This window comes from Ursus arctos, chromosome X, assembly GCF_023065955.2.
Source record: "Ursus arctos isolate Adak ecotype North America chromosome X, UrsArc2.0, whole genome shotgun sequence".
Classification (NCBI taxonomy): domain Eukaryota; kingdom Metazoa; phylum Chordata; class Mammalia; order Carnivora; family Ursidae; genus Ursus; species Ursus arctos.
The window spans coordinates 58,682,331-58,697,458 of record NC_079873.1 but is presented as its reverse complement, the minus strand read 5'-3'; the positions used below and the strand labels follow the sequence as shown (position 1 = coordinate 58,697,458).

At 36.1% G+C, this 15,128-nt stretch overlaps 1 protein-coding gene across 2 annotated transcripts in view; it reads right to left on the bottom strand.

The window, feature by feature from the left end:
- Positions 1 to 6,151, bottom strand: part of CHIC1 (cysteine rich hydrophobic domain 1) — a 61,262-nt gene extending 55,111 nt beyond the window's left edge. For both annotated transcript variants that reach the window (XM_026487187.4, XM_057312526.1), the window contains exon 1: positions 5,729 to 6,151. In XM_026487187.4, coding sequence (XP_026342972.1) covers positions 5,729 to 6,012 — 284 coding nt within the window. In that variant the 5' untranslated portion in view covers positions 6,013 to 6,151. The remainder of the gene's footprint in view (positions 1 to 5,728) is intronic.
- Between the last annotated feature and the right edge of the window lie 8,977 nt (positions 6,152 to 15,128).

Below are 15,128 nucleotides of genomic sequence, written 5' to 3'. Positions count from 1 at the left end.
TGGCTACACACCAGCCTTTGAAAGCCCTATACAAATTAAAGTTTATTTGTTCAGGTTTTTAAGAAAACAGATCAAACAAGTAAAATTCTGCCAACAAGAAACATGATTTCACTAGAAAACTTGTACTTCTAGTAACAATTCTGAAGTGTATACATTGAACTTTATTTACTATACCATGAAAAAGAAAAGCCTATGCCATAAAATTCAAAGATATTTTCAAAAACATTATAGTTAAGTCTCTTTAATATTTTATATGAGAATAATCATGTCTTGCCACACTGTAAAATGGCAAGTTACCATAGCTTCAGTATTCTAAAATCTTGCAAAATATTTACCTTATACAAACACATATTAACAATACATCACTGTAATTCCTCAAAGACAACTGTTTATAGACAAGGCCTTCTATTAACCGACTTGAGAAGTATCAATAATTGCTGTCTAAGTTTTTGGAGAAATGCAGTGTTTGGCAAATTTGGCCATCTTTTTCAATTCTATATGGAATAACTTTAGCTCTTATAGAATAATTTTAATGAGACAAGTTTTATAAGAATTGGTAACCTATCATCTTTACTAACTTCTATACAGATCTACTATCAAGGGTAAATATCTATATGTTGGTGTTTAAAAAGATTTTATATATTTATTTGAGAAAGAGAGAGTGTCTGCATGAGCCGGGGTGGGGGTGAAGGTGAGAGGGAGAAGAAGAGGTAGAAGCAGAGTCCCTGCTGAGCAGGGAGCCAGATGCAGGGCTTGATCCCAGGACCCCAAGATCATGACCTTAGTTGAAGGCAGATGCTTAACTGACTGAGCCACCCAGGTGCCCCTGTATGTTTTAAGTACTATGAAGAGTGTGATAATGCCTATAAATAAAAGATCTCATGAGATTATAATTATCCTTGTATTTCAATACATTGGATCCAAAAACTTAGCCTAGAAATATCAAGAAGAAAAGTGGTAGATACTCAGTTATATCACTCAGATGTATAGTATTTCTGAAACAATATTTCCAAGAGGCATTTCATTATGTCTGTTTCTATAAACTCAAACCTGTAGAGTTAATTTTGCCATATATATTTTTTTAAGGAAAAAAATCCCCAAATATCCATTCATCCTCACCATCTTAGAATTGGAATTAAAATTAGTATGGTTAGCTTATTCTACTTCTTAAAAAATATAATTAATTCCACGTTAAAAGATTACTATCTTTTTAAAGTAACTAAAAAGCCAATATGTTAAGATGATACAGATAGGGGTATTCTGATGCCTTAACAAAGATTTCAGAGGTAAGGCCATGTCATAACCCCCATCACTGGGACTGGTGATATTACTGTACTCATATAGATCTTTGCTCAGAATCAGAAGTACTCTCCACAGCATAATTCAAGTAACTAGTATTTGCTGAGGGCCTAAAATATAGCATGCATTATGGTAGGAATATTGAGTGTTACTAAAGTGAACCAATATTCCTTCAACTCACTTTTATTGATTGTCTACTTCAGGGCAAGCACTGTGCTAGGCCATGAGGATCCAGAGGGAACTAAAAACTGTTACTGCTATTGCAACTTACAATTTAGTGGGGGCAGAGAAGACTTGCAGGGGGTGGTGACATATGGAAAGCTGGGGTAAGGACAGTGGATACTGGAATTCTAGATGGAGGTCCCAGCTTGAGCAGAGGCAAAGAGATAAGAAACAGCAAGCTATGAACAGGAAAATACAAGCCACGAGGGGAAATGTCAGCAGATTAGGCTGACAGATAGGCTGGGTCCAGTTCTATATGCCATGTTATGGAGTTTAGAGTCAAGGCAAGTTGATTGGTTAGGGTGGTGAAAGGGGCCCAAATCAGGGAAGTGCTGGTAGGGAGGAAAAGAGGAAATTTTTAGATCATATATTAATAATATTTGCTGATAAGCGTAAGTGAGAAAGAGGAACCAAGGATCAATAACAAGATAGGTGAAGGTATATTTAACTGAGATGGAAGACACAGAAATAGGAGGGATTTTTTTGAATGGTTGGGATGGAGGTGTAAGAGGGTGAGGGGGGATAAATTCTGTTTTGAATATGCTGAACTCAGGATGACGGTGGGCTGTCAGGTGAGGAAGCCCAGGTGAAAGTCTGAGCAAAGTGCAGTACAGAGATAAATATTTGGGAGATGTCAGATAATTGAAACCATGAGAATCAAGATGAGATCATCTAGGCAGAATAGGGAATGAGAAGAGTAGCAGGTTGAGAAGAAAACCTCAGAGACCACTGGCATTCAAGGGTCAAGAGAGTAAGAGAAGCCCACAAATGAGAGAGTTTAAGAATCACCAGAAAAATACAGGGAGACCCAGGAGAGTGAAGTGGCCAAGGAATTCCTAGGTTTGTTTGACTGGCAAAATGTTTTTACAAAATCAGAATTTGAATACCTTTAGGCAAAACATATACCACCTTCCAGTTCAACTAAGACCCCATCATTACTTATGGTGCACCATTTTCTGTGTCCTCTATTACCTCTGAAGGCTTGTGTGTTTGTGACCCCCAGAATAGAAGCCTCCAAAAAAGAGGGAGTCATCATAAGTGTCATATACTACAGTGAGGACCAGAAAGACAGGGAATGAAAAATGCCCACTAATGTAGGAACAAGAGGGTCATGGTGATCTTAACAAGGCTAGTTCTCCCCTGCCCCTTATGCTGTGGTCATGATGGCAGAATCCAGGTTACAGAGGGGTGAAAAGGAAATAGATATGGTGAATGTAGCTACTCTTAAGAAATCTGGAGAAGGAAGGAAGAAAGACAAAACAGTAGCTAAAGGGGAACATAGGTCTAGGAAAGCTTTGTTTTATTTTGTTTTTAAAGAAAGAGAGAAACTCTGAATATGTTTATAGGCTGATGCAGAGAGAGGTAATATTAGAGAGATAGGGCTGCCTGATGGAGCAAGATTTGGGAGGAGGCTGGAAGAGAAGGGTACAGAAGGCACAAGTGAAGCAGTGAGCTTTGGACAAGCAAAGGAACTCCTTGACGTCTGAGGCTGGAAGAAGAGAGCGTAAGAATTCAGATGTAATTAAGATCTAGTGCAGGTTTTTCAGCAGGAAAGTGACGTGATTAAACTGTGTTTTAAGAAAATTAGTTTGGCACAAGCGTGCAGAACGTATTGGAGTGGAGAGAGGTGGCAGACTGTGGCAATAATTCAAGCAGGAGTTGATGGCAACCTAAACTAGAGTGGTGCCAGTAGAAATGAAGAAAACGAAAAATCTAATAGACATTTCAAAAGATATGATGACATAATTTGGGACAGAGTAGCACTAGACACGTCAAGGAAAAGGAAAAGTTAAAATGACTCAAGGATGTGAAACACTACCCCAGAAGTTTAGAGTAGTGGTATCGGGATCAGAAATGGGGCAACTGGAATGCACAGCCAATGTGGAGAGGGAAAATGATAGCTTAAGATATACTGAGTTTGAAACCATGGTTCTCAAATTAAAACTTTGTAAAGAAACAAAGTCCTCTATAGAATAGACGACTACACAGAGAATGGAAAAAATAAGAGGTAGGAGAGAATAAGAAATATTTCATTCAGATAGGACAACTCTAACACTCACATGCTAGAAAAAAATTTAACAGAAGCTGATTACTTTCGATGTTTCAGAATTAGATTAACTGTTTCATAAGGATCATACTTTACCTGATACAGGGGAAAGTTTCACTACCATAGAAAGGCCAGTTTCTCAGATTCAGTAAAACTTTCTCCTAAACATTTAATTTTTTTTCAGATCTCAGACATTTAACATCGAATGTGCTTTTCAGTTGAGAGAATGTATACAATACAACTAAATAATTTTCCAAACTATATACATTGGTTAGTGGTTCAAGTACTGGTTTGCTGCTTTTCAGGTTTTGGCTTCAATTAATACCAACGGTTAACTTCCAGCAAGCACCACTACTTCACACTCCTAATTCCAGAATTTTTAAGCTGGGAGGGACATCATACCAATCACAAGGCCCGGGATATAGCAAATGTCAGTGCTTTGCTTTTAATCGAAAATAGGTTGATAAGTACTTCACCATGATTGTGTGAAGAGTAGACTGGAACCCCAAATAAGTTTTTGGTTACTTAAATTCTGTTTCCTTGCTCCTCCTCTGTTTTCTGAATGTTAGAAAATAAGGAGGGGGAAGAATGTTGGGAATATAAAATTATAGACTGGAATAAAACCTGTTTTTTCCGTTCAGTCATGTGAAATAGTCTGCATGAAAATAACGTTTGGTGCCAGAATCATAATTAGTTTGAGTAATAAATTGTCTCCCTAGTGATGAAAGGAATAAAAGTAAAACAGCGCAGTAGGCTGGCATCTGATCATTGTAGGCTATCTGCAACATTCTTGGACCAAGAGAAATTGTGTTAAAATAATTGCCTAACCAAAAAGCAGGTCTAAAAATCTTCCCAAACTCTTCCACAATTTCAAAATTTCATGGAAAGATCACAAAAGTATATTACAATAAAAATATTTAACATGTTAAAATTAAATGTTAACATGATGGGGGGAGGTGTTGCATATTATGATATACGATTTCTGATAATATGAACTAAACTGAAAAGCGAAGGGACTAGGTGAGCCATTATCAAAATTAGAGGCAGTGATAGGAAAATGCAGGAAAAGACAGCATAGTTAAGAGGATGAACACGACACACACTCAAACTTCCAAGCATTTATAACCCAAGCACATAAAAAAGAAAAAGCACTCTTCAAAGCCCGGAGAGCCATTAAAATTTTCTTTTGCTTTGCAACTACTATGCTATGAGGTCCCTCCTCCTTTTATTTCCTCAAATATGATCCAAGATTTCCATTTTTAAAAAAGTCACTCTGCATAACTTTTCAGAAAAATCAACCTCAGCTCCTGGGAGAATAATTTCATTAAGTATTTCTTGTCTGCATATTTAATATTTGGGCATACAAAATCTCCTATAGGTATCTTAACTTTTCTGAGAGCTGAAAGGCTTTGGAAACCATCTATCCCACACCCCTCATTTTTACAGATGGAGAAATTAAGGCCCAGAAATAGGAAGTAACCTGAGCAAGGTCACAGGGCCAGTAAGAAGCAAAGCCGCGACTAACTTCCAAGAGCCCCCACTCTCAATCTATTGCTCTTTTACTTTTCACAACTGCCTCTTAATCTGAACTTCTAATTGTCAGATATTTAATGAATGTCAGAATGAGGAGTTATCAAGACATGGAAAGGATTATTATATTCATTCATATAAGGATTAGATAGGCAGAATGGATGAATGAATATGTGGGCAGGTGGATATTCTATAATATTATTCACAAAACATATCATGTTTCTGTTTTGAAGAATCCAAGCCTAGGTCTTGTCACATGTCACAGCAGTAACCGTGTTCCACTACACACCAATCTTAGCAGCAAAGAAGCCTCGGGTACATCCTGCAGTTTAAAGACTATTTCTTGCCAGCATACACAGAAGCAAGGAGATTCACCTCTACTCCAATCCCTCTGGCTCGCAAACCTCTAACCTCCCTGTCCTATACTCACTCTTTACCTGATGTTGGTGCATCACATTTGCATTCTCCTCACTTCCTTTTCACCTATCTCCCTCGGTTTAGACCAGGTGTCCTTTTCTAACTGTATGCCTCAGTCAGCCCTCCCCCACCCCACAGGCCCCTCGACCACCTTCTCATTCCTCTGTCGACAAATCTCAGCTTTTTCAAACCCCATGGCCCCCTCTTGCTTACACAGTGATGTGGCCGGCGCCCCGCACCAATACAGGATCGGGGGCATATCTCCGCAGATGCTCCTCACTCACTACCCGAGGCGGGGGCGGCGTCTCCTCCTCCTCCTCCTCTTCTTCTTCGTCCTCCTCTTCTTCCTCGTCCTCCTCATCTTCCTCGTCGTCGTCGGGCCCCGATACCGACGACGACGACGACGGCGACGACGACGACGTTGCCGCTTCTTCTTCCTCCTCCTCCAGTTCCGAGATGGTGTCGAACTCCGCCATGTTGGGCAGCAGGATGCTCATCACGTGACCTCTCGATCGCCGCCACCCTCGCGGAGAAGAGTTTGAACCTGCCGAGGTGCTGGAAGAGGAGGGGGAACAAAATGAAGAGAAAGGACAGGGGTAGGGACAGGATTTGAAGAGATGCGCCTGCGTGTTGGGGCAGACGCGGGGGGGGGGGGGTTGGAGGCGGGGGCACGAGGGAGAGAGGAACAAAATCAGTCTACGCTTGCGCGGCTCTGAAGGAAGGGGGGCGTTAGAGGTGAACTCCAGGGAATTATCGAGGCCCGGTTGGCGGGTTCTGTGCTTAATACTGCTCTTTGGGCTTGTGCTGCTTGGGGCCGGAGGACGTATCTTCCGGCTTTATTTCCAGTTAATTGGTAGTGGGTATTATTTACCACACACCCCCACCCAGTGCGGGGAATGCATATTCTGTAACGTGAGGTTAGAACTTTGCCCCAGATATCTCAAGGTATATACCAATCCCTTACGTTTGTTTGTTCAGCATTACAGCTTAAAAGACTTTTGTATCAGAATTTTGCCACCCTGGGAGGCATTTTTATTAACATTTTACTGAAGAGGAAACTTTCTATTACTACTTCTACTCCTACTGTAATACTTAATAGAAGACTCAGTAAGTGCCTGGGACTGTGCTAAGCACTCTTTGTGCATATCTCATTTAATACTTCACAACTGCATGGGATATATACCAGAATGATCTCGCTTTACAGGTAGGAGACCTAGGTGCATGGAGGATAAGTAACGTGCCCAAGGTCATGGAGTTATTAAATGGCAGACCTGGTTTTAAATTTGGGAATCTCTTCTGATTTCAAAAGCCCAGTACTCTTAACCAAAGGGCTACGCTGCCTGAAGTTGTTTTGGAAAGGGTTTGTAGAGTGGTGTCTTTTGGGCTGTTTCTTGAAAGATGCTTGAAATTCGGAGTTTTGTCTGTGTGTTTTTTTGTTTGTTTCTTTGTTTGTGTTTTTGTTTTTGTTTTATAGGGGAGAAGGGCATGGAGGGGGGGGGAGGAACATTCCAACCTAAGGAAACATTAATTAATGTCATCCATCTTCCAGACACTGAGCTAGTCTCTTTCATGTATAGTATCTCAGTTAACCCTTAAACAATCCTATGAAGTAAGTAAGCATCATCATATCTATTTTATAGCTGACAAAACTGAGTCTCAGAAAGTTTAAGTAATTTATTAAGGTCTGTGGTAATGTTTTGTCCAAAATTTTCCATTTCAAATATTTTTCCTATCTTCTCCACACCCACTAAAATGTTGTAAAGATCACATATTTTGAGTTTCCAACCCATGTGTCAAACTATTTAATACTTAGCAGCAGCACAGAAATCCTTGTCATAATTCAGGGATCATTAAGATAGTAAAGTCACATAGCTGCTAATTAATAAAACAAATCCTGTAATCCAGGTATTTTAATATCAGCTTTACTGCTCTTTATGCTACACTACAGCTCCATCCCAATTCGATGGTAAGGCTGAGGAAACAGACAAAACTGCACTTTATTTTTTTAAAGATTTATTCAGTTATTTGAGTGAGAGAGAGAGAGAGAGAGTAGGGGGAGGGGCAGAGGGAGAGAATCTTCAAGCCGACTTCAAGTTAAGTGTGAAGCCGGACATGGGGCTCGATCCCACAACCCGTGAGATCGTGACCTGAGCCGAAACCAAGAGTCAATTCCTTAACCGACTGAGCCACCCAGACACCCCATAACTGTACTTTAATTTAATATGAGTGCTAAGCTAGCACTATAGCAATATAAACAAAGCATTTAGGATGCATGACAGAGGAAGAAATTTGTTTTGTAAGTGGCACTGTTCAAACCGTTTTCATTATCAATAAGTTTGTGTTATTAAGGTGAGAAAAAAGGTTTGTACTCAATACCTTATTTATTTAGAAACTTTAAATATATGTTACAACACTATCAATAGCAACAAAATTTAGTTTTTATAGTATAGAGAACTTTACTAGTCTAAAAATTATTTACAAGAGGCTTCTGATAAGACAGATACTGTATGGTAACTAACATAATATAATAAAAAACATTTAAAAAGACAGATACAATATATCTGCTTTTCTTGGATATTAATAAAAACGTGTCGTATGTCATTTATGGGAGTGAAATACTTTAGACTTAAGATCAAATCAATATTTCACACCAGTTCTTCCCTTTCAAAAAGCAAAAAAGTCATAGGCAACACTAAAAAATTTCCAAACATGTTTTATTATCCATAAAAGTCCACTAAGTCACTTTCTAGAGGGAAGTATTTTGCTGATTACTACTTAAAACATAATTTCTCCTTTTCACCAGTCAGGATTAGGCTAGGAAGGGATATTTGAAGGAGAGAAAGGGAAAGGAGTATAAAGGGTGGACTCTGTGATAAGTGCAAGGGAGATACTGGAACTATGGTAAAAGTGAAGAAATGATGGTTGTGAGGGATGGGAGAGGAGGAGAAGGAGGGAGAAATTATACTGCCAAAATGGAGAGTGATCTCTGACATTTAGTCAGATGTCAAAAGAACGAAGCAATGCTATTGCTTGGAGAAACTCACAAGTATAATCTGCTTTCTCGCATATATACTGTGCTGAAAACTCATGTATAATTCCAAAAATAATTTGTTTTGCTGAACCACAGGAGAATTTGGAATTAGGCACGCCGAGAAAAACATTTTGTCAGTAAACACAAGGAGTGACATGATTTTTAAATGATAGTTTAGAGAACACTAAAGCTAGGAGTGGGTGGAGAAGAAAGCAGGCCATATAACTTTCTGTCTGATGAGCTAAGCAGGTCCTGGGGGTAATTACCCTGTCTGATGAATGGGGACCTGAGGCAAGAGGTCACAGGTTTAACCATCTGAGGGGTTTTCAGTCTTAGAACAGCTGAACATAAATGTAACTTTTAAAAGAGTCCTCCTTCCCTGCCTCCCTTCCTTCTTTTTTTTTCTCTCTCTCTCTAAGTGTACAATTCAGTGATTTTAGTAAATTTACAGAATTGTGCGGCTATCACTATGAACTAATTTTAGAACATTTCTGTCACACCCAAAAGAAATCACTGTCCCATTTTCAGTCATTCCCTATTCTGACCCTTAGCCCCAGGCAATAATTAATCTACTTTCTGTCTCTATAGATTTCTTTTCTGGCCATTTCAAATAAATTGGATCATACAATATGTGGTCTTTTGTATCTAGTTTCTTTTGCTTAGCATAATATTTTTGAGGTTTAGCCATGTTGTGTCTTGTTTAAGTACTTCATTCCTTTTAATTGATAAATAGTATGCCATTGTAAAGATATGTCACATTTTGTTTATCTATTCACCAGTTGATGATATTTGGGTTGCTTCCACATTTTGGATATTATGAAAATGCTGCTATGAAAATTCACATACACGTCCTTGTGTGAACATAGGTTTTAATTTCTTGAGGGTAGATATCTATGAGTGGAATTACTGGGTCATATGGTAAGAGTGTTGATTTTAAGATAACTGCCAAACTATTTTTCAAGGTGGATCAATAAGTTTACATTCCCACTAGCAATGTATGAGAGTTTCATTTTCTCCACATTCTCTATAACACCTGTTATTTTCTTTTTGATTAGAGCTATTCTTGCGGGAATGAAATGTATCACATTGTGGGTTTATTTTATATTTCTCTAATGACTAATGATGTTGAGCATCTTTTCATGTGCTTGTTTTTCATTTATATACCTTCTTTGATGAAATATCTGTTCAAATTTTGCCGCATTTGTTAAATTAAGCTTTTTTTCAAGATAATTAGAGATTCACGTATAACTGTAGGAACTAATACAGAGAGGTCCTGTTTACACTTTACTCACTATTTCCCAATGATAACATCTTGCATAACTATAGTACACTAGCACAACCACAAAACTGACATGATACAATCTACCCATCTTACTCAGAGTTCCACAATCATATATGTATTCATTTGTGTGGGTGTATGTGTGTGTGTGGATTTAGTTCTATGCAATTTTACCACAGGTGTAGGTTTGTATGACTACCACCATAGACAAAATAAAGAATAGTTACATCACCACAGGGATTCCTCCTGTTATCTTTTTTTTAAGACTTTATTTATTTATTTGAGAGGGAAGAGAGAGAACAAGCAATCAAGAGCGCAAGAGCAGGGGGAGGGAGAAGCAGACTCCCCGCTGAGCAGAGATGCGATGTGGAGCTCCATCCCAGAATGTTAGGTCTGTGTGTGTCTGTGCCTGTGTCTGTAAAATTCTTATGGTTTTCTACTTATAAATTTATGTAATCTATGAATGAACACAGTTTTGTCTGTTCCTTTCTAATCTGGATCTTTCTCCCTCCCCCCTTTAATCTCCTTCTTCTCCTACTTCTCCTTCTCTTCTTTTTGCTTCTCTTTCTCCCTCCCCCTCTCTCTTTCTCTCTTTGTCTCTGTGTGTTCCTTTTTAAAGGATTTCCAAAATTTAAATTAATTTTCAATTAAAAAATTTCAATTTCAATTTGGATCAAATTTTCTTCTGTTGTTGATTTCTAATTTAATTCCGGTGTGGTTTGAGGACATAAATTGTGTAATATAAATCCTTTTTCATTTCCAGAGACTTGTTTCGTTGCTTTACCATATCATTTATTTTGAGAAAGTTTTATGTACATTTGAGAAGAATTTATATTCTGTTGTTATTGACTGGATTGTTCTAAAAATGTCAGTTACGTCTACCTTATAGTTCTGTTTATGTCTTCTATATCTTTTTTTGATATTCTGTCTCATTTTGCTGTCCATTACTTAGAATGGGTCACTGAAGTCTCCAACTATTATTGTTGAATTTTCCGTTTTTTATTCATTCTTGTTAATTTTTACTTCATGTAGTATGGGGCTCCTTTGTTTGATACAGATATGTTTACAATTATTATATTTTCCTGATGAATTAATCCTTAATCATTATGAAATATCCCTCTTTATATCTCAAGTAATAATGTTGGTTTATATTTTTTATATTAATATGTACACTCCAGCTCTCTTATTATTATAGTTTGCATCATACTTTTTCTGTTCCTTTATTTTATTAAAAAATCTTTTATTGAGATATAATTGACCTATAACATTGTATAAGTTTAAGGTGTGGAGCATATTGACTTGATAAATTTATATCTCAATAAGATTGCCACTGTAGCATTAGGTAATACTTCTGTTATGCCACATAACTGTTATTTCTTCTAGTGGTGGGAACAATTAAAATCTAGCCTCTTAGAAATTTCAGTGTTTATCATACAGTTTTGTCACTGTACTGTGTATTAGATCTCCAGGTCTTATTTATCTACCAGTTGCAAGTATGTACCATTAAGCAATATTTCTCCCATTTCCCTACTCCCCAGCCCCTCATAACCATCAATCCACTCTTTGTGTTTTCAAGTTCTGTTTTTTTTCCCAAAGATTTCATGTATAAGAGATACCATACAGTATTTGTTTTTCTCTGACTTATTTCATATAGCATAACATCTTCAAGGTCCATCTCTGTTGTAGCAAATGGCAGAATTTCCTTTTTTCTCATGGTTGAATAGTATTCCATTGTGTATACACCATGTCTTCTTAATCCTCTTATCCACTGATAGACACATGTTTTCATATCTTGGGTATTTTGAATAATATTACAATAAACATGGGACTACATATATTTCTTCAATAACCTGTTTTCATTTCTTTTTGATATATACCCAGAAGTGGGATTACTGGATCAGATGCTATTTCTATTTTTAATTTTTTGAGGAATTACCATACTATTCTCTATAGTGGCTGAACAAATTTTATAATCCCACCAACTGTACAAGGGTTCCCTTTTCTCCACTTCCTCGCCAATACTTGTTAATCTAACCTTCTTGATGACCACTATTCTGACAGGTGTAAGGTAATATCTCACTGTGGTTTTGATTTGTATTTTCCTGATGATTAGTGATGTTGAGTACTTTTTCATGTACCTGTTGACCTTTTGGATGTCTTATTTGGAAAAAAAAATCTGTGTAGTTTCTCTGCCCATTCGTCAATTAGAATTTTATTTGTTATTGAGTTGCATGAGTTCTTGAAAAATTTTGGATGTTTACATAATTTGATACATAATTTATTTTTTGAGAGTTTACTTTTTGATATGTAATTGGCAAATATTTTCTTCCACCTGTAGATTGCCTTTTCATCTTGTTGATTTTTTTTGCAATGCAGAAACTTTTAAGTTTGATCTAGTCTTACTTGTTTATTTTTCTTTTATTGCCTGTGCTTTTGGTGTCATATTAAAAAAAAACACAAAAAACATTGCCAAGACCAATAGTAAGGAGATTCTTCCCTATGTTTTCTTCACTTGATCTTAGCCAAAAGGCCGAGAAGCGATTCTTCCCTATGTTTTCTTACTAGAAGTATTATGGTTTTAAGTTTTTGTTTAAGTCTTTAATCCATTTCAAGACAATTTTTCTGAGTGGTATAAGATAGGGGTCCAATTTCATGTTTCTGTATGTGGTTATCCAATTTTCCCAGCACCATTTGTTGAAGACACTGTCTTTTCCACGTTGGATATTCTTGGCTCCCTTATTAAATATTAATTTACTGGGTATGTGGAGGTTTAATTCTGGGCTCTTTATTCTATTCTATTGATCTATGTGTCTATTTTTATGCCAGTACCATATGCTTTAATTACTGTAGCTTTGTAATATAGTTTGAAATCAGGAAGTGTGTTGCCCCAGTTTTGTTCTTTCTCATTATTGCTTTTACTATTTTGGGTCTTCTATAGTCCCACGAATTTTAGGATTGTTTGTTCTATCTCTGTGAAAAAGGCCATTGAGATTTTAATAGAGATTGTTTTGAATTTATAGATGGCTGTGGGTAACACGGACATTTTAATAATATTAACTCTTCCAATCCATGAACACAGGATGTCTGTCCTTCCATTTCTGTGTGTTTTCTTTGATTTCTTTCAGCAAAGCCTTGTAGTTTTCATTGTACAGATTTTTTATTTTTTGGTTAAATTTACTCCTAAGTATTTTATTGTTTTTGATGCTACTGTGAAAGTACTGCTTTCATTTTTGGGGGGTATATATCCAGAAGAGAGATGGCTGGGTCATATGGTAGTTTGATTTTTAAATTTTTTTGAGGAATCTCCATAGTATTCTTCATGATGGTTATACCATATATATATGTATGTATAGAAGGTATGTATGTATATATAATATATATATACACACACAGGATTTATATAGATAGATAGATATGATTACAAATCTATGGTAATCAAAATAATATAGTACTGGCATAAAAACAGACACACAAACTAATAAGACAGAATGGAGAGCCAAGAAATAAATCCAAGAATATATGCATGTATGGTCAACTAATTTTTTAAAAAGGCAAAACTTTCAGTTTCACCAAGAATGATGTTATCTGTGAGTTTTTCATATATGGCCTTATTATCTTGAGATAATTTCCTTTCATTTTTAGTTTGTTGATAATTTTGTATGAAATGATAATAGATTTTTTCACATATTTCTGCATTAATTGAGATATCATGTGGTGTATTTTCATTCTGTTAATGTAGGATAAAATATTGATTGACTTCTGTATGCTGAACCATGCTTGTATTTGATCATAATGTACGATCATGTTAACATGCTATTAAATGAGGTTTGCTAGTATTTTGTAGAGGATTTTTGTATCAATATTCATAGGGGTTATTGATCTCTAGTTCCTTTCTTTCAATGTTTTTGTTTACCTTTGGTCTCATTATAATGCTAGCCTTATAGAATGAGTTAGGAAGACTTTGCTCCTCCTCAATGTTTCATAAGAGTTTGAGAAGGCCTAATGTTAATTCTTCTTTAAATGTTTGATCTAGTTTACTCAAGGAAGCCATCTGATGCAGGGCTTTTCTTTCTTGAGGGGTTTTTGATTACTGATTCCATCTCCATACTAGTTACAGGTCTATTCATATCTTCTATTTCTTCATGAATCACTGTTGGTAGATCATGTGTTTCTAAAAGTTTGTGCATTTCATCTAAGTTATCCAGTTTCTTGGTGGACAACTATTCATAGTACTCTTTTACAATCTTTTTGTTTCTGAAAAATCAGTAGTAAGGTTTCACTTCATTGCTGATTTAATAATTTTAACTTTTTTTCTCTTTTTGCTTAGTCAACATAGGTAAAGTTTTGTCAAATTTGTTGATCTTTTCAAAGAACCAATTTTTGGTTTTGTTGATTTACTTGTTTTTTTCTGTCATCTATTTCATTTGTCTCCACTTCACTTTTTATCATTTTCTTTATTCTGCTAGATTTGGGTTTAGTTTTTCTTTTTTTCCTAGTTATTTAACATGTAAATTTGAGTTGTTGATTTAAGATCTTTCTTCCTTTTTAATATAAGCACTTACATCTATTAATTTCCATCTTAGCACTGCTTTCACTTCCTCCTATAAGCTTTTGTGTTATGTGTTTTGTTTTGATTCTCTCAAAATATTTTTGAAATTTTCCTTGTGCTTTCTTTTTTTGAGTGTTGTTTAATTTCCATATATTAGAGAATTTTCTGTTTTTTTTTTACTACTGATTTCTAGTATCATTCCTTTGTGACCAGAATAATATTTTGCATGATTTCAGTTCTCTTAAATGTGTTACTATTGTTTTGTAGACTTAGAAGTCATCCATCCTGGAAGATGTTCCATGTGCACATGAGAAGAATGTGTGTTCTGCTGTTGTTTCATGGACTGTTATATATATACGCCAGGTCTAGTAGATGTTTTGTGCAGTTCAAGACTTCTGTCTTCTTACTTATACAATGTCTGATTATTCTATGCATTCTGAATGTGGGGTATTAAAATTTCCAACTGTTACTGAGGGGCTGTGTATTTCTTCTTTCAATTCTGTCAATGTTTGCCTCATATATTTTGAGCCCTGATATTTGGCGTATGTTTTTAATTGTTGTATCTCCTTGGCAAATTGACTACTGGCAATATATAATGTCCTTTTTGTCTCTTGTGACAGTGTTTGACTTATTTTTTGTTATTGTTATAGCCACCTTCATTCTCTTTCGGTTACAATTTATATGGTATATATGTTTTTAAAATTTTTATTCAAGTATAATTAACACACAGTGTTATATTAATTTTAGGTATACA